The sequence below is a fragment of the Apteryx rowi genome, unplaced genomic scaffold (assembly GCF_003343035.1).
Source record: "Apteryx rowi isolate R43461 unplaced genomic scaffold, aptRow1 scaffold_6, whole genome shotgun sequence".
Classification (NCBI taxonomy): Eukaryota; Metazoa; Chordata; class Aves; order Apterygiformes; family Apterygidae; genus Apteryx; species Apteryx rowi.
In genome coordinates this window covers 6,501,939-6,526,102 of record NW_020450871.1, presented here as the reverse complement: position 1 = coordinate 6,526,102, position 24,164 = coordinate 6,501,939, and the positions used below count along the sequence as shown (strand labels likewise).

Sequence of the window (24,164 nt, the reverse complement as noted above, 5' to 3'; positions counted from 1 at the left end):
AGCGCTTTCCCACTTAACTGCTAGCCTAGAAGAAGATGACAACATTATTTAGGAAATTAGGGGTAGCTTTTAAAGTCATATTTACAAAAAACACAATAAATTAGGGTGGTACTACATTTTGAGTATAGTTACATTAGTAACTTACTCCCACAATTAAGTAAACTGTTCAAATGTGTGACAAGGTCAGATACTATGGAAGTAAATAGTGAGCAAAGTTAGATTTAGTCACTCACTAGTATTTTAAAGGCTTGGCTGTTCTGACTTGGTGATGTAAAGTAACATCTCTGTCTGTGATCGTACAATTTGAGGGTGTTCAATTTTAAGTGACTGCTGTCATGCTACGTTGGTGCTGGAAACAGTTATAGCTGTTAGTACAGAACTGCCATTTATATAGCTGCTCTTGAAAGAAAAGGGGCTCTTGCTTATGCAGTGAGACTTGTCGCATAGCAACTACTGTGCTGAAAGCTTAAAATCAGATGCTCCCTTGAAGATCACTGTGCCCTAAGAATGCTTACTTTATCTGGGCCTTGCACCGCCTTTATCGTACTAGTGAGTCTGTTGTGTACGTTTACTCTTCCTTTTCCCCAAGCTTGAGAATTGTGTGCAATGTCATGCTTTTTTAGCCTGATTTTCTGAAGAATGAGGTCTGTGCGATTGCATTTTCCACTCTTAATAACATGATTAATCACATTGAACCAAATTTGAGAGAGGCGGAGCTCAAGCTCCTGCAAGTATCATGAGTTTTGCTAACTGTCTGGGGAAAGAGAAGCAGTGATACTGTATCAAGTAGGGGACAGGCAGTTGCTTCTGGTCCCATCTCCGTTCTGAGGTGGCCGTGGGCTGGCCAGCAAGCGTGAGCGGACCGTTTGGCTGGCTGGTTTGAGTAGCTCCTGGAAGTGTAGGATGCCACAGGTGGAGGACGTAAGTGGGAATTTGGGAGGATTGTGGGGAAACTTGGAAATTGATTGGATAGAGGAAGAAACCAGCTCTAGACTGTTGTGATGAAAACCCAACTTTTCTTTGCATAGTTGCTAAATTTGGTAGATAATAAGTGAACTGTCGTATGAAGAAAATAGACTTGAGAGAAACTTGGAGAGATGAACAGAATCCTGGCCTATATAAATTGCTTTGAAAAATACTTTGCATGAAAGTAACACTTTTCTACCCCTTGGAATATGCTACTACATGTTGAAGCACATGTTCTCATGTTTACGCTTCATCCTGAGAATGCCAGCATAGCTTATCATCCTTGTTTTTTCAGTGAGCCTCTTCGTGCACTTGCCTGTGTACAGGATTTGACTTCAGATGTTTGCTGTGTTCAAATGTAAAGTGTGAGATTTACTTACGTAATGATTTCCAGAGGTGCTGAAGAATTTGCCTCAGTAGCTGTTATTATCTACCTAGGCTTTGGATTATTTATGATACCAGGTGGTTTTAAAAAGCAGGTAAATAACAGCATAGAATCAGTATGCAACACTGAAGCTTTGAAAAAAAGTCCTTCTTGTCTTGGATATCCATTACTTAAGGTCATCTAGATGTCATTTTGAGATTCAGCATTTACTAGTGTAAAACTCTGTGCAAAACATTGTGTTAACCATGCAATAACACATATAGTAACACAAACATACTGAATCTTCTTATTTTAATATAGTAGTGATAAAATCCATACCTCTTCCTCCTGCTGAATGACTAAAGTAGTCCAGATAGTGTATATTAACAGATAGGAAGCCTTATATTGTTACCATTTTATATATAGTATTTTTCTGCATCTGTTTGGCAGTTAATTTCCTGAGGACCTGAGCCTGATTTCTGGATACATCTTAAGATGTAGTAGCTTGTTGCTGAGTATGGTTATGTTAAATGCTATTTTTTTAACTGAGATGATAATGCTGAGTGGACTTGATGAATTCTGTACCTTTGGAATCTAATATTTTAAGATGCTTAACTTCTACATTCATTATGAAATTGTGAATGATATTGCATAAATTTTTATTTAGGTTTAAGTTAAAAATGAATTCAGTTTAAAATACATTTTTACAGTTTTTTATTAGAGGAAGCAAAGTTATTTCCTGCAATAACTATACACAATGGTCTCCTGTGTTTAATTGAACTAATTTCTTTCTGGTTGCTTTATCTCTCAGGATTTTAAAATAAATAGCTGTCATTCTTTCATACTTTCACAATTCACAGACAAAAGGAGGGAATTACACATCTCCTACCTTTTCAATTCCCAGTCATTTTACTAAGTTCCTGTGAATTAATCATTGGATGAAAATAGTTGAAAAGTGCAAAAGAGGTTAGTACTGCAACAGATTGTTCAGCACTCTGTCAAACACGAGTTCCAATGCTTCATCAGTGACTTGCATTACTGAGTATGTGCTTATGCAAGCTATTAAAATAATTTCACTTATAAATTTAAGCCCAATTATAAGTTGTTATAATTCAAACTTAATTTTATACTCATATTTTCAAAAGAAGCACAAATTTAAAAATACCACTTATTAATGACTGTATGAGAGACTTCAAAGTTTATCCAAATAGAAGTAGATTCTGTAATTCTTCAAGTAGAACTTATTTGCATGAGTTATCTGAAATGCTGTTCTGTAAATGTTGCAGAAACTTCCCATGATAATTGGCATTTTTCTTGCATTAAAGCATCTTTTTATAACAGGGTATGTGAAATTTTCCTTGTGCTTTTGGAAGCTTAAATATCTTCCCTCCTCTTAATGAACTGTTAATGCTTAGCTGTCTCTTCAAATGTGGTCCTTACCTTTTTTATTTTTTTATTTCATTACCTTCTCCAATTAATTGCTGTTACTTCATGCTCTTTCTTGGGATTTGCAGAAGATCTGTAAGATTAGGAAGTAACATAATGAACAGCAGCAATTTTTTTCTGTATTCATTCCAGAGCATTTAAAGGAATTAATTACATTACAGGGAGGAATACAGCTTGCACAAAACACTTAGCTTTTAGGCTTGATAATGTACAGATTTGTTTACCGAAGGAATTACAGCCAAAATATATTGGCATTATTTTTTTCATGTAAAATAGCTGATTGCATATGCACTGTATCTAACTTCTACAATAAATGGAACTTATGATCATGGGTGCTTGTTATGCCTCATTGTGAGTTGAGGAAACAACAAAAATATTAAAAGAAAACCAAGGGTTTGAATTCTAATGGTTGGGTAGGCTGTGATAACTTGCAACTGGATGACTCCAGAGGGGTCAAAATTGGGATCCCAAGTTGATATGAGCAGTATAATGTTTCTATATGGAAATACATAAAAGAATCGTGATGTTATAGCTGTGATGGTCAAACGACGTGGAGGAGGAGAATTTTATAGGTAGCAATAATTTCTTTAACTGGAATAGGTAATAGTTTTATCCATAGTTTTTCTGAATGCACAAGCCTTTTGTCAGGTTTGAAAAGAAGCGGCAAACTTGACAGCTGTAATGCAAGCTGGGAAGAATTATTCCAGGTTGAGTGAGAGGCTCACCAAAAAGACCATCCAGAAGAAGAGTTAGCTGGTATCTGGAGCAGAGGGACGATGCTAGTCGTGGTTGATAATGCTCATCTCCTGTGGGAAAGGGTGCGAAGGTTGCTTCTTACATGCTATGCAGTGTCAGCTATGTAGGCAACAACCGGGAGATGTTATACTGTGCCATAAACCCCAAATATGTGGGTTGTTTTAGTGTTGGGTAGAGTTGATAGCTGAGGTGTTACACCTCCCTCTTAAGGATCTGGGCTGGTGTTTGTCTTTGAATAGCAGTCTTTTGAGATGTGCTGGTACTTTATTAGTGTCTGAGCTCGTTCTGCCTGGTGACTTAATTTTGCTCAGCTAATTTTCATGAATGCCTCTGGTGCAAGAGTAGGGTTCAGGGATTTTGTTCTGCTACTGCAAATAATATATAATATATATTGTCATTGGGGTGATGTGTTCACAGGTGGTGGTTATTAGTCAGGGAAAATCTGTATCTCGTTGGTACTTGGCCTGTGGTGAGCTGGTTTCTGATCTCAAGTGAAGCTGGGTGGAGGTGAGGAAGCTGTTTGGAAGCTAGGTGGGATGGTTTTAGAGAAAATGTCTTTAAAACAGTAATTTTAATTAGTAATACCTGATAATGTAAATGCATCCATTTTTTTTCCTAGTAAAGCTGCCTTTTACTACTTGATTTCAATTAAAAGTTCAGAGGAGATCTCTTGAACTTTATCTAAAGCTGTATTACCTGTGTGTTTTTTATTACAGTTATCTAATGACTTAAACTGCAAATATAAGCATTTTATGGAATAGATAATTTTCAGTCTGTCAGCTGCTACCTTTCCTTTTTTTTTGATGCTTACAAATGAAAAATATACTGACATTATGTAGAAGACTTGGTTTAAATGAATATAAACTGTTCTGAGAGCCCTCTTAAAAGATTCTTTCTGCAGAATTGCGACTAGAAGGTGCCGTGTAGCCTCACATGGTGCTTGGACTGTGTTCAAACGATGCCCTGTATTCATAAATGCAGTATTCACGCTCTTCCCAATGAGGTTAGAGTGCCAGAGCTATTATGGAAACTAAAACCAGTATCACTTGTTTGAAAACCTTACATTTTTGGATTAACTGCTTTACTGTTGTATAGATAATCTGTAATTTAGTGTACAGAAAACATTTAATCTTCCTAAAGTAAAAGCTAACACTTTTTAGCAGTATTTTGATTGTGTCAGTTTACTCTTTACGTGTTATTAAGTTACGCAAATATTCTGCAGAACACAGTGAGAAGCCGTGGCTATTCCCATGAATCCCTTAACGCCCATTCCTAGTGCATTTTGAAGGTTCAAAGAGCTAGCTAGGCAAGTTTGTATGTCCTTCCTCTAACTAGTGATCAACTGACTAAAAAGAATTGTATTTAATGAAATTCTATTTATTCTGTGTTTTGTCTCCTTACATCAGGCACTGATACGTGGACGTTCCCATTGGTACTTGGACACTTGCCTACCTAAAACCCCAGGCAATCCAAGCTGCCTGTCATTGAATAACTTCTTTAACACTGCTGCAATACCTAAATGCTCCGTAATCAAATACAGTGCAACTACTCCTCAAGCCCCGTGGCTGTAGCTGTTATAAACAAACAAACAAGCAAACCAAAAAGCCCACCCCCACCCCTCGAGATGTGTTTGGTGGTCTCCTAGGGGACTATACAGATATGTTTGTTCTCAACTTAAGATCAAAACAGGGATTAAAAACAGGTTTAGTTTCCCTGGCAATGACTTAAGTTTTTGATAAAATGCTGTGTGAGGTTTTTAGTCCTGTGCAAGTAATGATAACCTGACTCATTTATAGACAATGTACTAAAGGTTTTTTAATATATATAAGTTTGGGAAGCTATTTGGGGTTATGTTTACAAAATGGTCATTTCAGACTCTTGAAATGGAGACAGATCATCTAAGGAATCATGAGAGATTGAGATTGGTGTGTGTGTGCCTGTGTGTGCATGGGGGTTGATCAGGTGCATTTCACTTGTCCTAAGCAACTTGCACGTTTGGCAGTCTTTCATTAATACATTTAGTCAAAGACACAGGACTGCCTTATAGCAGAATATAGTAAATTTATGCACAGTGTAAGGGAGGATTTCTTCTAGTTGCCTTTTTCTTCAGACAGGTATTTTAGCTCGTGGGAAATGTCTTCAAAAAACCAAACTTTTAATATACATTGTTTAGATACCTATAAAAATTTGTCAACTAAAACCAGAATCCTGAGTCTTGGGACTGTCATTGCTTATCATTTGTGTTGGCGATGGCCACTTCATTTGAATCAAATAAGTCCAGAACTATGCAAGCAGATGGAAGAGCGTAGAAATGTTTTGCCAATATGTCCTTTCTGTTCAGTTCTCTTTTATTTTTGATCATATCCGTAGAGTTAAATTTTCAAACTCCAGTTTTGAAATAAATACAGATCGGCAAAATATATATTTTGAAAAACTTTTTTTTAAATGCTCCAATATATTTAATGCTGCATATGTCTTAATTTCTAGGAGAAGGAGATACAGTTGAAGTTTCCTCATCTTTTGTGATTCTGTCTGTATGTACTCTAGTAGTACTGGTAATACTGCTTGCGAACTGTGTCTCCTGCTGTAAAGATCCCGAGATAGATTTCAAGGTAAGCATTTGAAACTACAAATGCATATACAAGTGCTATTCCTGGCTGCGTTCTGATATCTATAATACCTGATTACTTGCGCTGATAGTCTGCAGTTATTGACACTTCTATGTCACTGTACATTTTCTCTTCTGAAATGGCCAATAACTGTATATCTGCATGCTGTGAAACATTGCTGCAGCCAGTAACTTTCATACTGGGTGCAGGCTGCAGTAAGGATCTTTGTCTTTTCAAAATCAGTACTATCTAGTGGGATCAGTAGTAGAAGTATACACTTAAGGCAATTTTGCTGTAGTTAAAGATCCTTCTTCCTATATTTTCCCATGTTTTCTTTTAAATTGTTTTTTAAAATGCTGACAGCATTTAACATGTTCCTGTCAAATAAATAAGGATATTGAAGATACATATCCACTGTAGCAAAATTCTTGATGACAAATTGCTATCATCAGAGAATGGTTACTTTTGGAACTTCAGTTATCAGCAACCCTAATTTTGAGTTTTGCTCTCACTTCTACTTGGAGAATATGTGGAATGAATAGATTAGGATTATTCATTCAAAGCCATAGACTGCCTTTAGAGCAAAAAAATAAATGAAAGAACCCACCGAAAGGCCGAAATACCCACTCAGTATTTTTGATAAAGATAATACTTGGTACTGTAATCTGTTTAAATGAATAGTAAATCAAAAATAATGAATAGAAAACTATATTTAAAAAAAACCACCCTGTCATTGTCCATGGAAGAAATTGAACTTCCTTAACATATTGCTCGTTCAAATGAAGTGCTTTAAAAATCTTGTTAAAAAGAGTAAAATTGTTCAGCTAACTTGTTCAGGTATTTTTTTAAAATAATTATTGGGTTTAAATCTGCCTTAAAAATCAAGCTCTCATTTTATAATGGATCATGGTGTAGTGTTTTGCCTCTAGCCAGTTATTTTGATATAGTCAGGTTTGTATATTCAGATATGAAGCTAAGAAAGAAATGTATTAGTGTTAATTTTAAGAAAAAAATAGTTTGTTTACTAAGATTTTATTGCAGGAATTTGAAGATAACTTTGATGATGAGATAGACTTTACACCTCCAGCAGAAGATACTCCCTCTGTTCAGTCTCCAGCAGAAGTGTTTACTCTGTCAGTTCCCAATATTGCTTTACCAACTCCCTCCCAGTTTCCATCTCTTTCAGGTAAAATAGACTTTTTTTTAAATGAGAAACTAAAAGTAGGTAATTTAGTGTCTGAAATGGAGTAGAACTGATTATGCTTGACTCCTTGCTACATGAGTCCAATTACAGTTTACTTAAACTGATAAATAACTTTGATAGGATTTAAGATGAAATGTAGTTCTTCAAAAATCTGCTAACTGATGGCAAGGTGCCACATGAGGTAGCTTCAGAGAATGAGACTTGCTTATATAAGCTTCTCTAGACTACTTTCTTTATGCATTTGTATATGTTAAGGGTTTGAAGTACTGTAGGACGTTTGTGACTTACGCTGTTCAGTACTTGTCTTCATGGCTGAGTTGTCATTGGGTTTTAGCCATTGGCCTTGAATGGAAGCAAGAGTGAATCTCTTATACGACAGCTGTGCTGCTGTTTCAGCTGCATCACTTTCTTCATGTCACTGTAAACCTTCCATGTTGTAAATGTGATACTGGTATGAGAGGGCGTTAGATTTCTTTTGCCTGTGCAAAATAAGTTATTTGGAATGTATTCTTGAAAAGGCAAAGTTTCCATAAAAGGAAACTGAAACATCTTAAATATTACAGGAATAGTTTAGCATAAAGTAGCTGTTTGCATATTATCACTTCACATACAATCTTTACATGTATTACTTGCATTACATAATCATTAGATGTTCAGAGAAGCTTCTAGTTAAATGCCAGTAACTAGTAGAAATTTTACATGTCAATGTGTCTTGTAATGCAAAAGAAATGTAACTTACCAGTGTTTTAATGAGTGAGAAAAATATCTATTTGTGAAAAATTGTATCTTGTGTCAGCTCTTCTATGTTGATATAATTGGTAAAACTATGCTTTTGTCACTATGAATTATTTTGCTTGGAAGCAACTGAGTAAGATACACTGGTAAAAGTGTAGTTTTACTGATACACCCTTCTCCATACTTAGGAGCATGTTGACAGTGTATTATTCTAGTATAGCTGTTCCTGTAAAATGATCCTGATGTAAATCAAGTTTGTGGTAATAAAAATGTGGCCTAGGATTCTCAGTCAGGGCCAGCTAAAAAGATGATGGAAGATTTTTGTGCATGTCTGTTTAATGAGTTGGACAGCAGGGAGATAAATGCCGCTGAGCCTCCTCTATTGTATAGAGTCTGTCGTTGCTACTGCCTGTCCTCTGCCAGGATCTTGTTGTGGGGTGTTTTCTATTCTTCGCCTCTCTGGGCTCTTTATGTGAAGTATTTTTAGTCAGAAAATGTCCTCCTTTCAGAGGGTAGCTATAAGCAGGGCAGTTGGGCTGAAGAGTAAAGCAGTAGAAACCTTTCTCTGAAAATGGTAATTCTCTATATAACTACAAATGTTATAATGCAAAAGCAATGGGTGCTGTGTTGGGTTGGTTCTCTCATTCATGTAGGAAACTTGTGTAAGCAGGTTATTTACTATACCCAACTATGGTATACAATATACTTTTATATTGGAATTAAAACTCAGCCTTTTTTCTCTTTTACTGAACATATTAAAAAAACCCAACGTTTACATGTCATATGCAGAATCACCGTGTATCCTTTTTGTAGTGGGATATTCTAAAGCAGATTGTTTAGAGGCTGAGAAATGTTTTACTTTTCCAAGTGTTTTTGTCACAGTGTTACTTTAATACGGTATGCATGTCTGACTGTTGTGGCGTTTAGCCTGAAGGTGTGCATGTGACTGGGGACAAATGTTGTATGAGCTTGCGTTATTGTTCAACAGTTGTACAGATAACTTTGTCCATCTGAGTGGTTTGTGTTTTTCTTTTTATTTGTTGCTGTGTATGACAGAGGGATCAAAGTCTCAAGTTTCGCGTCAGAGTCTAAACTATATCCAAGAGATTGGAAATGGCTGGTTTGGAAAGGTGAGATGTTTTCCTTTAGTGCTGTAGTACTGCAGTACTACTTAGTCTAACTAAGTAGACTACTGTATTTCCTTTAAATAATACTAATAGCATAAGAACAACTGTAGCTGAAATTAAATGTTTTGTTGCATGCACCTTTTAGCTGTGATTTGTGCTCTTTTAATTTACTTGAAGATTCTTAGCAGAGTTACTTAATAGCTTGACATTTCACTTCTGTGGACTGAATTAATACATTGCTGTTATTACCAGTTCTTTCTCAGGGAAAAATCTTGAAAGTAAATAAATAGTCTTCACTAAAAAACATGTTTTTTGAAAATTGATAAGGAGATCATAGTTGTCAAGACTTATTTTAGAGTATGGGTGCTTAATTATCAAAGCTTTACATGCATTGACAAAAGAGAATCTTTCTTACAGTGCATATATAGTAGCTCTTGTTTTTCTTTGTAACGCAACTCCCGATATCTTTCTCTCTGATTAAAGACAGTGTTTCTCATTTTTCAGGTTCTGCTTGGAGAGATCTACACAGGTACTAGTGTAGCAAGGGTAATAGTGAAGGAGTTGAAGGCAAGCGCAGGTCTCAAGGAGCAAGAACAGTTTTTAAGAAATGGAGAACCGTATTAGTAAGTAATATTCCATAGTTTGGCTAACTTGAATACTTCATACTACTGTATATGAATTAGGAAAATCTGTTTTGTTCAGGGTTGTCTCTACTTGCCCTCACTTTAACTTAAATGATTGTACTTGGATTAACTGTATTTCACTTCTTAAAGTGAGCAAAAGTTGAGTTTGCTTAAAAAGAAAAACAAGCTCTTCAATTTAATGTATTTGGGAGTCTTTATTCATGACTGTAAAATACACTTGGTTTGATTTATTAGACTTTTTTCCACAGTTTCAGGACAAAAGCTCTTGATATTGTAAACTGACCTTTTGTCTAGTTACTTGTTTCCAAGAGCTGAGGCTTAATTCCTGATATTTGTATGTTCTATTACGAGTGTGAACTGGCAAGTCTCTATCATCTGATGCATGATAATTTCTTTAAAGTTCCCATTTTCAAAAAATGAAATGCATCATGATGCTAAAAGCTAATTGTGTTCAGGTTACTTGCAATAGGGCTTGTGCAAAAAAAAAAAAAAAAAGATGGAATTTAGAATTATACTAAATTCAATCCAGTAGTACTCCACAATCCATAAAGTGTTGGTCTGACCAGAAATGCAGATAAAGTTGGATTGTTCTCTTCTTCTTGTATTATGGCTGAAGGACACTCAGAAGTATGTCCTTCTAGGGCTTTAGTCTTTGTACACTAGAAAGGAATTTGGTGTATTAAGGGGAGTGTAATCCTCTTTCTATGTTTCGGCAGTAGCGAGAGTTCTCTGAAGTGCTGGCTGCTGCGCACTAATGGTTTTTGTAGGTGACTGGTATAGAGGGGCACACTCTGGTCCACTAGGCGTACCTCAAAGTGTGGCTTACATTGCCTGAATATGGCACAAATGAGTGGTGACAAAGAGCTTTCTACACTCCGTGCTTTCTAATGTCCTAGTTACATTTGCATTTAGGTTTAAATTGTTGGTAGCTATCAGGAGAAGCAGTCTCTAGCTTCGTGCTGCATTGGCAATAAGGGTTTTTGGAGTGATTTGGAAAAAAAACTGCTCTGTCTGCAAACTAAACCTGGCTAAAAGAGGTTTAGCTTTTATCTGGATTGGTTCTTTAGTGTAGTTCACAAATCAGTTGCATGCACAAACACTTGTGTATAGTATAAGGGACAGTGGAGGTGGGAGGATGGGTGCGACTCTTCTGTGGCAGTGCTGGCTTATGTGGTTTTGAGAGTTTTTTCAGCTGCTCTCTTATTGATTGCAGCAATGCAAAGGAGATGTAAAGGTGCAAAGGGAATTTGTGGCTATGGATACTTGCACCTTCTCCCCCTGCCCCATATGTATTGAATCTTCCAGTGGAGATCTCAAATGTGTTCCATTATATTGTAAATGTATACTGTAGTCTTTCTGATTTAAACCAACTTTATTTTTTCCTTGCAGCATTCTTCAGCATCCAAATATTCTCCAGTGTATTGGGCAGTGTGTGGAAGCCATTCCTTATCTTCTAGTTTTTGAGTTCTGTGACTTGGTAAGCACACTTACAGAAAAGGCGGCAGTTGGTTTTTGCCTGGTGTGAATTGTAGGTAGTATATTTACTGCCCTTCACTCATGAAATCATTCTTGTGATGATTTTCAGCATCATCCTATTCTCTTCCTGATCCCCTCTCTTACGTCCTCTTCTAACTCCCCCCACCCCAGCCCTGCCACCTTCTTATCCTCCTTCCCCCCTGCCTCTGTTTGAATGCAGCAACTTCCTTCCTGAGCACTGAGAGAAATGCTAAGAGCACAGGAAAGGGTTTTCTCATGGCTTTCTTTTCCACTGTTAGCGCTACAAAAGCCACTGAAGATGGGAAGGGGTAGTTGCACAAAAACCTTGCTCAGCCCCCAACATTCCTGGGCATGTGCTGAAGTTCACCTAGTCTTTGTGAGCGAGGGGACGTGCACATGCAGAAACCTTGAACTGTGCCCAGTACACACAGAGTCTTCAGACACTTTAACTCTTGTAATCTATCAAGTCTCTACTGAATGTATGCAAGTGGATTTTAAAGAACTGAAATTTGGGTATGGCAATGGATCCATGGTCTGGAAAGACGTAAAGAATCCCTTTACTGCAGCATAACATGGTATTAAAAGAAAAACCCTAACTTCAGGTGTCTATCTAAACGTCAGCTGAATAGCCACTTTTAGAAATTTTTTGTCTAGACGGCATTTAAAGCAGAGTTTATTGATAAAGTTTGAGAGAAATGAACTCAAGTGCATATATATGTTATTAAAGCTTAAGACTTTCAGAAGTAAAGTAGTTTGCATTTATAAGATTCAACACAATCCTTTTTTAATCAGCTTTATTACTACAGAATTTTCCCTTAAACTCAAGTGCCTGAATATGGCTCTAGTTACATTAATTGCCTCAAGCAATTTAAATAAGAATGAACAGGAACTTTGAGTTTTATTGAGAAATATCAGTTAATGTGTGTCCTTAAATAACTATACTCTTCGTTACTGCTCTTGCTCAAATTTATTAGCTGCAGTAAATTAATGAGGCAGAAGAAGTGCTGATAGAATCATTCTTTTTTCTTTTTTCTTTTTCCCCCCTATACAAAAGAAAGGCTTGAACTTTTCAAGTGACTCATCAAAGTGAAATGTTCAGTTTTGGGCAAGAATTAGAAAATACATGCCTAAGGTTAAGCAGATAACATTCTTGATATTTTTCAGTCTGCATAAATGGAATAGTTCATATTGATTTTAAACCTGCTATTGAGTTTGAGGTTCTTCAGAAGGACTCTAGAAAAAGAACTGCATTTTATATAGTTTATGCTAATAGATATGCATCTAAATATTTAATCAGATTCAACTGTTGACATTTTTAAATAGTTGCGTTATTTAATCTGACTTAGCATTTGAAGATGGAGTAACTTTTAAAGATTGCCCTACTTTAAGCATACAAAAAATTGATAACCTTGTTGGATGCCTGATGATTAATGCCAAAAATTGTCATGATCCTGCAAAGTAATCTGGAAAGGATTTTACTTAAGAGCATAAAATAGACTTTCACTGTAACTGGGGGCAGTAAGCTTGACAGCCAAAGTGGTAGTTCTTACAAATTTGAATGTAGCTGGATGATCTCATTGGCATGGAAAATAAATGTCTGTGCTGATTTCTACTGCAAGCAAACTAAAACTTGTTTTTGAGTAATTATATATTATAGTTTACTAAGATACAGTTAAACACAACTTGTCTAATATTTCATACTGAAAGTCTGGCTTACTTGAAGAGTTCTTATTTGGTAGATCTGGGCGTCTCCTAGGGATCATGGTATTTTTGTTCACTGCACACAAATATACAGGGCCTAGGCAGACAAAACAGTGTTCACTTCCATAGTTTTATGCAGAGATTGAGAGACAAGTGAGTGGAAGAAGTTAGCTCAGTGTCACTGTATGTCACTAATTTTGTTGTAGTCCTGGGAACTAGTGTGGGAGGTAGCAATACTGGAGTGAGGGGAGAGGAGAGACATGAAGAAGGAAGGGAGAAATGTGCATGAAGCTGGAGAGTGGCATTTGGAATAGAGGGTATGGCTAGATGTCTTTTTTTTTAAGGCAGTTCATAGACTGATACTCTGGAAACTGCTTTTATCGTTGTGGCTGAGGTGGCAGTTACTGCTGGGATTTTTCAGGACTTGAGTAGGTAACAGTGAAAGGCGGTAGGTTCTGCTGTACCTTTCTTTGAAATTGGCTAATGCTGGGGATATGGAGGCGCTTCCAAAATGCACCTTCAGTCTGGTCCTTTACAGAAAGAGTGCAGGCAGAGACTCAGTGGAGGTGGCTGACCGCAGGCTCTGGTGTCTGCGGTGACTGTGTATTGCTCAAATGGGAGCGTGGCAAGAGCACTGCTGTTTTGCTAGTAGTAGCAAAATGCTGTGATAATCTTTACCTTGTTGTGTGTGTGGCATTTTATACATATATACAACAAAGAATAAACTTATTTTAATCTCTGGTACTTATGTGATTAAGAATCTGATGGTTAGTGAAAAGGTGGCTAATGTACCAGCTGTGTTTGAGAAGAAGTTCTCATGTCTTTGGAGCTTTCCTCAGGCTCTTTCACAATGTAGGCTTCAAGTTTGGTGTATTAAATAATGAAAAATACAGTTATTCTCCTGCAAAGAGTCTAGAGGTTATGGTGGCCGTTCTTGTCAGGCTCCTCCAGATTCACGGCATATCACAGCACCCCCTTGGCAGCTCCTTCTGTTAGCCTTTACAGGGCCACTTGACCTTGTCCCAGCTGCTCATCAGTCCTGTTGGATTATCAGTTCTCAGGCTCCTTGGGCCTGAAAGGTCTTAACAGGGGCACTGCAAACTGCTGCAAATACACCAGAGCTAACTGTCACGGTAGCTACATTGAATGTCATGGGGGCTAACTTGTTTTCTTGGCTGTTTCTGGTATTCAAGCTTGCTTGGTTGTATGTGCATTAACAATATTTGCTACCATTTAGACTATTTTATGATGTAATCCAGGTTGCTCTGTGTCCCTTGCTTTACAAAGATGGTCAGTTGCACATGAGTGATTATAATATTCAAATCTTAATTTTCATTTACCTGTTTTTCAAAATTGCTTACATTTCTTTAAATAGTGACAATAAAAGAAATGCTCAATAAGTTCTTAAAAGAACCCTGTATTAGTTTGCTTAGTCTGTTGGCGTAGCCTTCTATGAATAGTTAACCATCCACTGCTAAACACTGTAGGCTGGTGCCAGGTTAAAAATAGTAGTAGCTAGCTTGTTAACTTTAATATATTACCCAGCCATGTGTGGCCAACCTTTTGTCAGCACAGCAAATCTTTTAATGGAATGGCATAATTTATGAGTAAAAGTTATCCAAATGTGGAAGTAGCATGTACATTGTGAGGCTGACTTGCCTATCAAATTGTTCTTAGGAAAATTCTTTAAGTCTTGCAATTCCCTGGGCAGGTGAGGTCGGCTGAATGCAGTGTTTGCTTTAAATGCTCTGTAGCTCATGCTAGGGATGTGGCCCTTGCTAGGAGGTGCTTGCCAGCTGTGGCTAGTTTATAATTTGCTCAGACTTTTTCTAATTACTGCCACTTGAAACCATTATCTTCAAATCAAAAAGTCTTTGCAAGGAAAACTTCTTAACCAGAGTTTAAAAAAATCTATTTTAAAATCCTAAACTACATCAGTACCAGAGGTAAATACTAGATGTGTCAATGATGTGTTTAAAAAAAAGAAAAGAAAAAAAAGTGAAACTTGGCAATTCATTATGACAGTTTCAAAATCATGTCTCTTGGATTCAAAGACTTTTTGTCTCAGGAATGTTTAGTATTTCTTGAACTCTAACATATGCTTAACCAGCTTTTTGATGGTATAAGGGTCATACTGCCATTAAAATGTCTGAAAGTGTGTGGAATGACCACAGGTACTTACACTGTGAAGCAGTATTGGATGGAGGGAAAGGAATGTGTTTTTATTTGCCTGAAAGCTTCAGAAGGGGCAATGACAAGGTAGTGTGTGACCTGGCAGGTAGCTTTCCAACTTGGTAGCAAGTGTTCAGTGGACTAAGTGATTTGTGAGCTGCTATTGTTTGTGTGGGGTGTTCTTATGGGCCAGCTGTGGAACTGGCACAGTCAAGAAAACTACAGGAATACGGCACGTAAATATGCCTCAGGCCTCTGACTTGCAGAGAAAAAGCGTTTCCAATTTAAAAGACTTGGTTACAAAGAGAGCTGAACTGATCTTGTTGAGAACTGAGAGGGATGGGAGGGCAGGGAGGCAAAATCTAGTCATTCACGGAGTCCCAGGAGAGGAGGAAGTGGCTGTAGCAGAGGAAGTTGGAGAGAAAGTGGAGCCTCCCTCAAGCATGATTATGAGCATGATATATGTTTAAGTGTCTGAGCAATGGATTTTGCAGAACTGTATTTTATTCGGCTATGTATACACACCCTTTGATACTGACTGTGTTAAACCTGGTACAATACAGAGTCATTTTCTGGCTCATAAAATTGGAATAGTATTGATGTATTGCCACTGTCTGCTTATAGACAGGGAGGGATCACAGGATAATCCAGGCTGGAGGGGAATTTAGGAGGTGTCTAGTCCAACCTCCTGCTACAAGCAGGGTCACCTTGACATCAGGCCAGGCTGCTCAGGGCTTTCTGCAGTCGGGTCTTGAAAATCTCCAAGGATGGAGACGGCACGGCCTCTCCGGGCAACCTGCGCCACTGCTGCGTGTCCTCGTGGGGAAAAAGGCTTTCCCTGCCCGCAGCCTGAGCCCCTCTTGTTCCAGCTTGTGCCTCTTGTCTCTCCCTCCCACCATGTGCCACAGTGAAGAGCCCGGCCAGTCTCCTGGAAAACCTCCTTGTAGGTCCTGGGTGGCTGCTGTCCGGTGCCCCTGAACCTTCCCTGCTCCAGGCGGGATGAGCCCAGGTCCCTCAGCCTCATCTCACAGGGAGGTGCCCCAAACCTGACCATCTTGGTGGCCCTCTGCTGACTCACTGCAACTGTTGATGTCTTCCCTGTTTTGGGGAGCCAAAACCTGGACATGGTGTCTAGATATGGTCTAACAAGTGCCAAGAGAAGGTGATACTCCCTTCCTTTGATCTGCTGGCTATGCTCCTGTTGATACAGCCAGTCAGGGCCCAGCCTGTACTATCGCAAGGGGGTTTTACTTCACAGGTACAAGACTTTGTCCTTGCTGAATTTCATAAGGTTCCTTTTGGCCTATTTCTCTAGCCTTTCTAGGTCCCTCCTGATGGCAGCCCAACCCTTGAGTGTATCAAATTGTCACCCCAATTTGGCATAAGCAATGCTCTTAAACCAATACCAAAAAGAAAATCTTTGTTAATGCCCCTTTTGATTTTTTTTGTTTGTGATTTGTTTTATAATTTTAACCTTGATTGTTGGCTTAATTAGAATAAGATGGCAAAAGAGAACCAATATGCTTTAAGATGCTGAATTTAATACAAATGGTATTTCATAAGAAAAGTGCTTATGTGAATTATTTACTAAATAAGGGATGCTGCATAGCACTGCTCTTACTAATGCATTTAAAAATTAAAAAGTAATTCCTTGGTGCATTTCAGGCATTCTAGGAGCTTAATCCACCGAGACAAACCATAAATAACCAGTTGCTGTTTTAATGAATGACAGCAATTTCACAGGGGATGGTTTGACTTTCTTCGGCAACTTGCTGCCATCTACAGTCGGCTGAGCAATATGCTCTGTACTTGTTTGTATTCATTAGATTAGCCAGTTTGGAACCTGTGCATCTTCTGGATGCTGTTTAATTCATACTCCTTTGGAACTGCCTGCTCTAGTAAACTTGCTCTGGTAAGGCAGAAAGGGAGGGAGCGTGTGTGTGTATATATATATATGCATATATACATATACACTGTGAGCCAGTATCATATTAAAGCTGTAATCATAAGTCACAAGGAACCTTCAGGGAAACGCTTCAAAAAAGTAATTCTGTATGATGCAAATACTTAAATGTTATCTAATTAGTAGCTTAAAGCAGGACAAAGAGAATGTAATGAAAAACTTTTAAAATATTAAACGATATTAGGAGTTACAAATGCATACTCAAAGTGGTATAGCTACCTAGAGTATAAATGGTATTTATAAAGCAAATGTCAATGGAATAGTTACTTGCATGTGCTATAGACTCTATTCATGTTTTAAAAAAACTTTAATCAAGTTGTTCTTTATAGGAGTAGTGTCCGCTTTTGTTAAGCAACTGTTATATGGCTTATTTTATCAAACACGATAACTCAAGTTTGTGAATATCCAGTCAGTCACCTGAGCTGCCGCTGGACTGTAACATTTAAATGCCCCACACAGACATCTACTACTTGAATTAAGAGAACTGTAAATTGTCACCTTCGGTTTACCACGTTAAGTAGGAATGAGATGTTTCAGTTACAGTTCTATAATATACATGAACACCAGAGGAATAGAAAATCTAGTAATCCTGAGCTCTTTTCTGAAGATAAGAATACTTTAGCCAGTGCAAACACTTCTATCTTCTTCCAATTAGCTCTAGCTTCTTGATTTTACTATGTTCTTGTCTAGTCAGTCCGATGGCTTCCCCTCAGTGTCCTTCCCAGGCCATGGTTTATGTGAACAGTGGACATGTAGAGTTAAGAGCCCAGGATGTTCAGATGGTAAAACAAGTTGGGACTTGATGGGAAGTGTTGTGCAGCCTCAATACAATTCATTCTCTTTTAAAAACAAAACAAAAAAACTCTTTGAAGTAATGTGCTAAACTGAGACTTACAGAAAGACCGTATTTTAAAAAATACAGAGATAGAAGTGGTAGGTTACTATCTATTGCAAAGCTGTTCTCTTTTTAATAATTTATGGCGTACTCTTGTGGGCTCATTAATTGCGTGGGTGGTACTCAGCATTGCCTAGGTCCAGTAGAGTTGCTACTGTCTTCTGGTGCCTGAATTCCTAGACCAGAGTGGTGGGTATTAATGTGCTTTTTATATCAAAGGTCTGTTGAGCTGGGGACGTTGGAAACAGTTTTCTGTGCTTCCTCCCTTGCATCTCTTTGCAAATTCCAGACAGTCAGCTTTGCTGATTTGGAGCATTTTAAACTGATCTCTTTAAAAAGAGAAGCTCATCAAACTTTGTTTTTTAATGAAAATTATTATTGTTTGCTAACTGTGTTTACATGCAGAAGTGTGATCTGGAATGTTAATTATTAAGTGATTTGATTGAATACCCTTAAAAGGACAATCCTTGTATGCCTTAGGTGCCTTCTGTAAGAATCCTTATGGAGACTGGAAACTTGATGAGATTCTTTATTAAGCTCCAATCTATTTATAACTATTACTAACCTTGTTGACTGATAAACAAATAATGTGGTTAGTTGGTTCTTCATTAAATATACTTTTTTTTTTTTTTTTAATTCAACCAACATATAAGACTGACTGATATTTTCAACTTCTTTTACAGGGTGACCTAAAAACCTATATCTGCAATGAGCAGGAGCATATTAAAGGAGATTCACAAATAATGTTGCTACAGAGAATGGCATGTGAGATTGCTGCTGGACTTGCTGTAATGCATAAACATAACTTTGTGCATAGGTATGCTTTCCAGATAACTTTTTCTGTTATGGTGCACTCAAAACATTATCTTTTAATACACACTGATTTTAGTGAAAAGGATCTACACGAATTTTAAACACAAGCTTTTGTCTAATTTTACATAACCTAAGTCATGAAAGTATGATGCTTATTGAGATGCTAATTTAACTGTGGTAGTATGGTCCTACAGCTCTCCCCTGTTTAAAAGTTGATCACTTCTTAGGTTTGCGGCCCATAGAGCACAACTTGCAGCTGGGCCAATCCAGAAGATGTGATTGTAGAACAGATTTTTGGACCAGTTAAATTTGGGGTGGCAGGGGAGGGTGTTGCTGTAATGGCGGTCTTTCAAAAGACACAAATGTTGTATCTTGCAAGATTTCAGCTCATTGATTTTAAGGACCAGTAACTGCTCAGGCTGATATACTGAGCAAGAAATTTCAGAATGTTGTCATAAATCTTTTGCAAAAGGCTCATGAGTAATAGTTACATAAATCTTAAAGGTGCTCATCTTGTACTTAGAAATCTCACCCTCGAGCCTCAGGTCCTCAAGTGCTGTTTAAAATATTTCTTTTGCAATTTGAATATAATAGGAAAACAGTTGGAAATCAAGGTAAACAGTTATACTAATAGTTATTTCATTGAAAAGTTGTTAAAATCTTACCTGCTATGTGTTTTTTATAATTCTTACCAATTTAGAACTCTTATTTAGTGATCTGTCTCCTTTATAACTAAAAATGGAAAAAACCATAAAATTGCCGCTTTTTTAATTCACTAAGGAAGAAGCTGACTTTAGAGCAAACACCTGCTGACTGAAGCAGATGCTCTCTCACTAAATATTGTTTATATTTAACTTTCTATTAATCTTCAATTTAGAGGAAATCGTAATGGGGAAAAAATTCCTTTTAATCAGAGAAAAAAATGCTAGATTTCTTTAATTAGAATTAGTGCAGTAGATACTGGAAGAGAATGGCAGTGATATTAAAATGTCAGAAAAAAATGTATGCATGAAACTAATGCTCAAATTATGCAGATGTGTGTGGGGGGGCACCTTAAATGAAAAGGTGTTAAGGAGCTGGAAGCCATCAACCTTAGACATGTCATGACTAAAAGACTAAACAGTACTTACTCCCTAAATGGGGCTTAGCTTGATGAAACTGTTGGCATCACAAGATAGTTTACTTTAGGGTTTTTTTTGTGTTGGCTCAGCCTGTTCTTTGCTGTAGAAACAGCACTTGAATTATTTCTTCCAGCAGTTTTTGGAACTTGTTCTAGAGCTCATCAATGCACATCTTACCTTGTAGACAAAGACAGCAGAGATCTTGTTTTTAGAGAGAAGCTGAACTATTAAACTTAAATCTGAAAAAGTGCAAGTGTAAAACAGAACCAGAAATCCCTGAGAAAATCCACAGAACTCTCAGGCACCACTCGCTGGTGCCTGATGATCAGGGCTTTTTTAGCCTGTTTAACAATTTTGAATGACTTGAAGCTGGTACCAGTCTTAACTGTCAAGCTGTGTGATCACTCATTTCTTGTATTGCAGCAGCATGGCTTTGTAGGTATTATATTTAACAGTACGTTTTCAGTGGAATACAGCTAAACTTGATAAATAATTATCACTTTAAATGTTTATTTCTAGCAACACTATCCTGATGCTGTCAGAGTAAGTGCTAAAGCTCCAGCATCAGTGATTTTGTTGTTAGTGGTAAATTCAAGCAGCTAAAGTTGTATTTATTTTCTCCCCTAGGATATTTATTTAAATAGTATAAAACAAGATGGAAAATTTGGGGATGTACTTGAAAAGGTTGCAAATCTGTTTCTGATCCATGAAGTTCAGTGAAAAACGAAAGTTCTCTTTGGAAGGGAAAATGTTTCCTTCCTCCGAAGGTGTCGTTCTAGTTCAAATGTAATGTGCAGTTTCGTTATTTAGAGGAACTCAACTGGAGGTGTCAGACATCGTTAATTTAGTATCATATTGTAAATTGTTAAGTGTTTGAACCTGATATGAATTGTTGATAGTTCTTGCTTATGACAATGACAGCTTTTAGGTAAAGAGGGGCCTACACGGCCGTAGTGTGCGACCTGTCCAAGTAGACTAATGTTACAGGATTATTAGTAGAATGTAATTCTTTGTGTAGGTAGGATGCTTGTGAGCATGCTTGGCAACTGTGGAGAAGGGAAATGACTGTGTTTTGAACGCCTTTACAAAGCACAGCAAGGAGTTATATCAAGCTTTGAAAATGATTCTTTCATCTTAGCGTACAATTGTTTAATTGCACTAATGTAGTTGACTGATTTGAAGTCACTTTCTAGTATCATATGGGTTTTTTGTATAAAATATTTTTAAGTCGTCACTAGGTTTAGGATCATTCAGTTGTATTTTGATTCCAGAATACAGATTTCGCTCAACTCTGTGGCTCTAAATTGATTTAGTTTTGAAAATGGGGGAGGGCTATGGGCAAACATAAGCCCATGACCACAAAACAAACCATGTCAAATCAGTCTACTGTAAGGAGAGACCCTTAGATCACTGTTCCTTTTTTCTAGCAGTAATAAGTGTTTTTGGAAAAGTGCTCTGTCTACAGTATCCCAGTGAGAGATGGGATCTAATGTAAGCTGGGATAGGTTTTAAAACTTAATAAAAACATAAGCAGCAAAAGAACTATCTTAACATTTAGTCTGGATCAAAATTGTGCTTCTGAAATGAATTTCCGAACTGACCTAGTTACTGTGCCTGGGTTTGCGTTATGAATTGGTCTTTTAGTCTGCATGAGCTAGTTTAGTTTCATCTGAAAAGAATCAGGTAGGGAGCTCCAGGAGGACACCTCATCTGCTGCAGCAATTAGTTAGGCATTTGGTCTATGATACCAGACTGGAGCTCTTCTGGATAAACCTCTCTGAAATGCATATGATGTGGATGTTGAATCCATAGCACCAGTTTCATATTACTGATCTGCTCCTATTATGGCCTGCTATTTGCTACTGTAACCTATAAATATGCATAATTTTTGTCTTTTCAGTTGATACTTTAAGCTGTGCTCTAGCTTCATTCTAAAAAGTTTCACCAACATGTTAACCCAATTGTCCTAGTTTGGATTGAAGATTTCTTCTTGGTTTGGTCTCACTATATGTTTTTGGGTTTTTTTTAGTGACTTGGCCTTACGGAATTGCTTTCTTACATCTGATTTAAATGTCAAAGTAGGAGATTATGGTATAGGATTCAGTAGATACAAGGTAGGTTAATCTAGTCATGTACTGCTTTTTTTAAAGGATTTTGGATGTAAAGTTGCAACAAAAATACAATAAGGTTATGAACTGATACTAGATCATCCTTTATTTGAATGCAGGATTTTTAAAGCATGACTGGAAAATAACTGTAGCAAGCTTGTGTAACAAAATATATGATTTTCTGGAAATGAGTGGATTTTATGCTTATAGAAGGAAGCTTCTGGTTAAACTTATGTTTATACATCATATTTTCAGTATTCCTAAAATAATAATGGCAAGCATCATGCAGAAGTTACTTTCAATGATTTTTTTGAAGGAAAAATTTAATCAAAAAATAATGAAAACTTTTAACCTATGTACATACATCAAGAGAGTGCAAAATTCAAGACACTTGAAAATGATTTCAAGTGCCAAACCTTAAATAAGAAGTTGGTGTTCAGTTTCTCTGGTATGTACTAAACAGTGATATGTCCTTCCTGTGTAGTATTAATGTCTGCCACTTGGGAAAAATAGGATTAATTTTTTAAGGTGCACACAGAAATCACAAAATGATTAATTTTGGAAAAAAAACAATGAAGGGAAAGAGGCTGCCAACTTCTGGGAGTCAATGCAATGTTTGTTCAGTCTTTTTCTGGTTTTCTTTTATCAATAATATAGGAAGATTATATTGAGACAGATGAGAAGAAACTTGTCCCTCTCCGATGGACTGCACCTGAGTTAGTAACGAGTTTTCAAGACAGGCTGTTATCAGCAGAGCAAAACAAGTACAGTAACATATGGTATGTAGTAGGCTTTAAAATAACTTGAGCAAGAGATCTGGGAATACATTTTTAAATGTTATACTAAAAACAGTAAAGATTTAATTATAAATTGAGTATGTTTAATTATAAATTGAATACACTGCTTTTTATTTTACAGCAATGTAGTAGGTTAATCTCTAAAAGAAATCTGAAACAATATTCTGCCTTGGAAAGATGCTTGGGAATCTTTTAAGAGACCAATTACATTGAGGAAAAATGTTTAGCAGAAGAATAGATATTTATACTAATAAAAAATAATTGTCGTGTATTTGCCAAATGCCTTCAAGTGTTTATAAAGGAAGGAAATGGTAAATGACTTTTTAATTAATATACTAGCTGTGGATGATGCAAAAAAAAAAAAAAAAAATTGTGAAGTTGATCCCACTAGGGCCCCATTAAGTTACAATGGTAGAACAGTAGCATCTTAATTTCATGTTGTAGCATTTTTGAGGACTGCAATTAACTATTTGTCTCTATTATCAAAGAGTTAATAGAAAAAGGCTGGAGAAAATAATGAAGAGGAAATTTTTTTGAAGTTACCAAGCTCCACTTCAATTCTCAAGTCCCAAGAAATTTTGGAAAGGGAAACTGGCTTTTAGACTTGCATTTCTGAAAATATTGTAGTTAAATTCCTGCTTTTATATTCTAAGGGTATCTAATAGTAAACTAGGCTTTATTTGTTGAGTTAGAAGACAGGATAGACAGAAATGGTCTAAATACTGATTTCTCTGCATCCTTCAAGCAGAGATCATCATATCATGCTGTTCATCTAAACTGCAAACAGCTAAGGTCTTAAGCATTCCAAACTGGAATTTAGGCTCTCTAATACAGACCTGCTTTGAACAGGGCTTTGGACTAGCTGGCCTTTAGAGACCCCTTACAGTCTAAACTGTTCTATGGTAATACATGCAGAATCAATTATTTTAATGTTGATGCTGATTTTTGGGCAACAACTTCTTGCTCAAAATGCAATCACTGAAAATGAGATTAGCATTGTATACAGTATGTATACAGCACTGAGCAAAAAAAGCTTCTGGTTATTACAGCTTAAAAATAAGTAATTTTATTATTAAATATGCAATGTAATAAGTACTTATTTAAGTACTGAAACAAAGATTGTTTTTCCTAGTGGTTTGACTCACACCTGTGACTTCTGATCAAAGTTTTTCCTACTGGTAGGCTAACTGTAAGGCTTTTTCCTCTTGTTTCTGTTTCCTAAATATGCATTTGCTGATTTTTTTTT

General features: G+C 36.9%; 1 protein-coding gene across 2 annotated transcripts in view; it reads left to right on the top strand.

The window, feature by feature from the left end:
* The window catches only part of LMTK2 (lemur tyrosine kinase 2), a 44,750-nt gene that overhangs the window by 8,266 nt on the left and 12,320 nt on the right, over nt 1-24,164 (top strand). For both annotated transcript variants that reach the window (XR_003256236.1, XM_026083058.1), the window contains exons 2-9: nt 6,020-6,144; nt 7,183-7,327; nt 9,137-9,210; nt 9,712-9,830; nt 11,241-11,328; nt 18,763-18,896; nt 22,043-22,127; nt 22,779-22,900. Coding sequence is in view for 1 of the 2 variants with exons in the window: in XM_026083058.1 (XP_025938843.1) it covers nt 6,020-6,144; nt 7,183-7,327; nt 9,137-9,210; nt 9,712-9,830; nt 11,241-11,328; nt 18,763-18,896; nt 22,043-22,127; nt 22,779-22,900 (892 nt within the window). In the remaining variant the exon portion in view is untranslated. The remainder of the gene's footprint in view (nt 1-6,019; nt 6,145-7,182; nt 7,328-9,136; nt 9,211-9,711; nt 9,831-11,240; nt 11,329-18,762; nt 18,897-22,042; nt 22,128-22,778; nt 22,901-24,164) is intronic.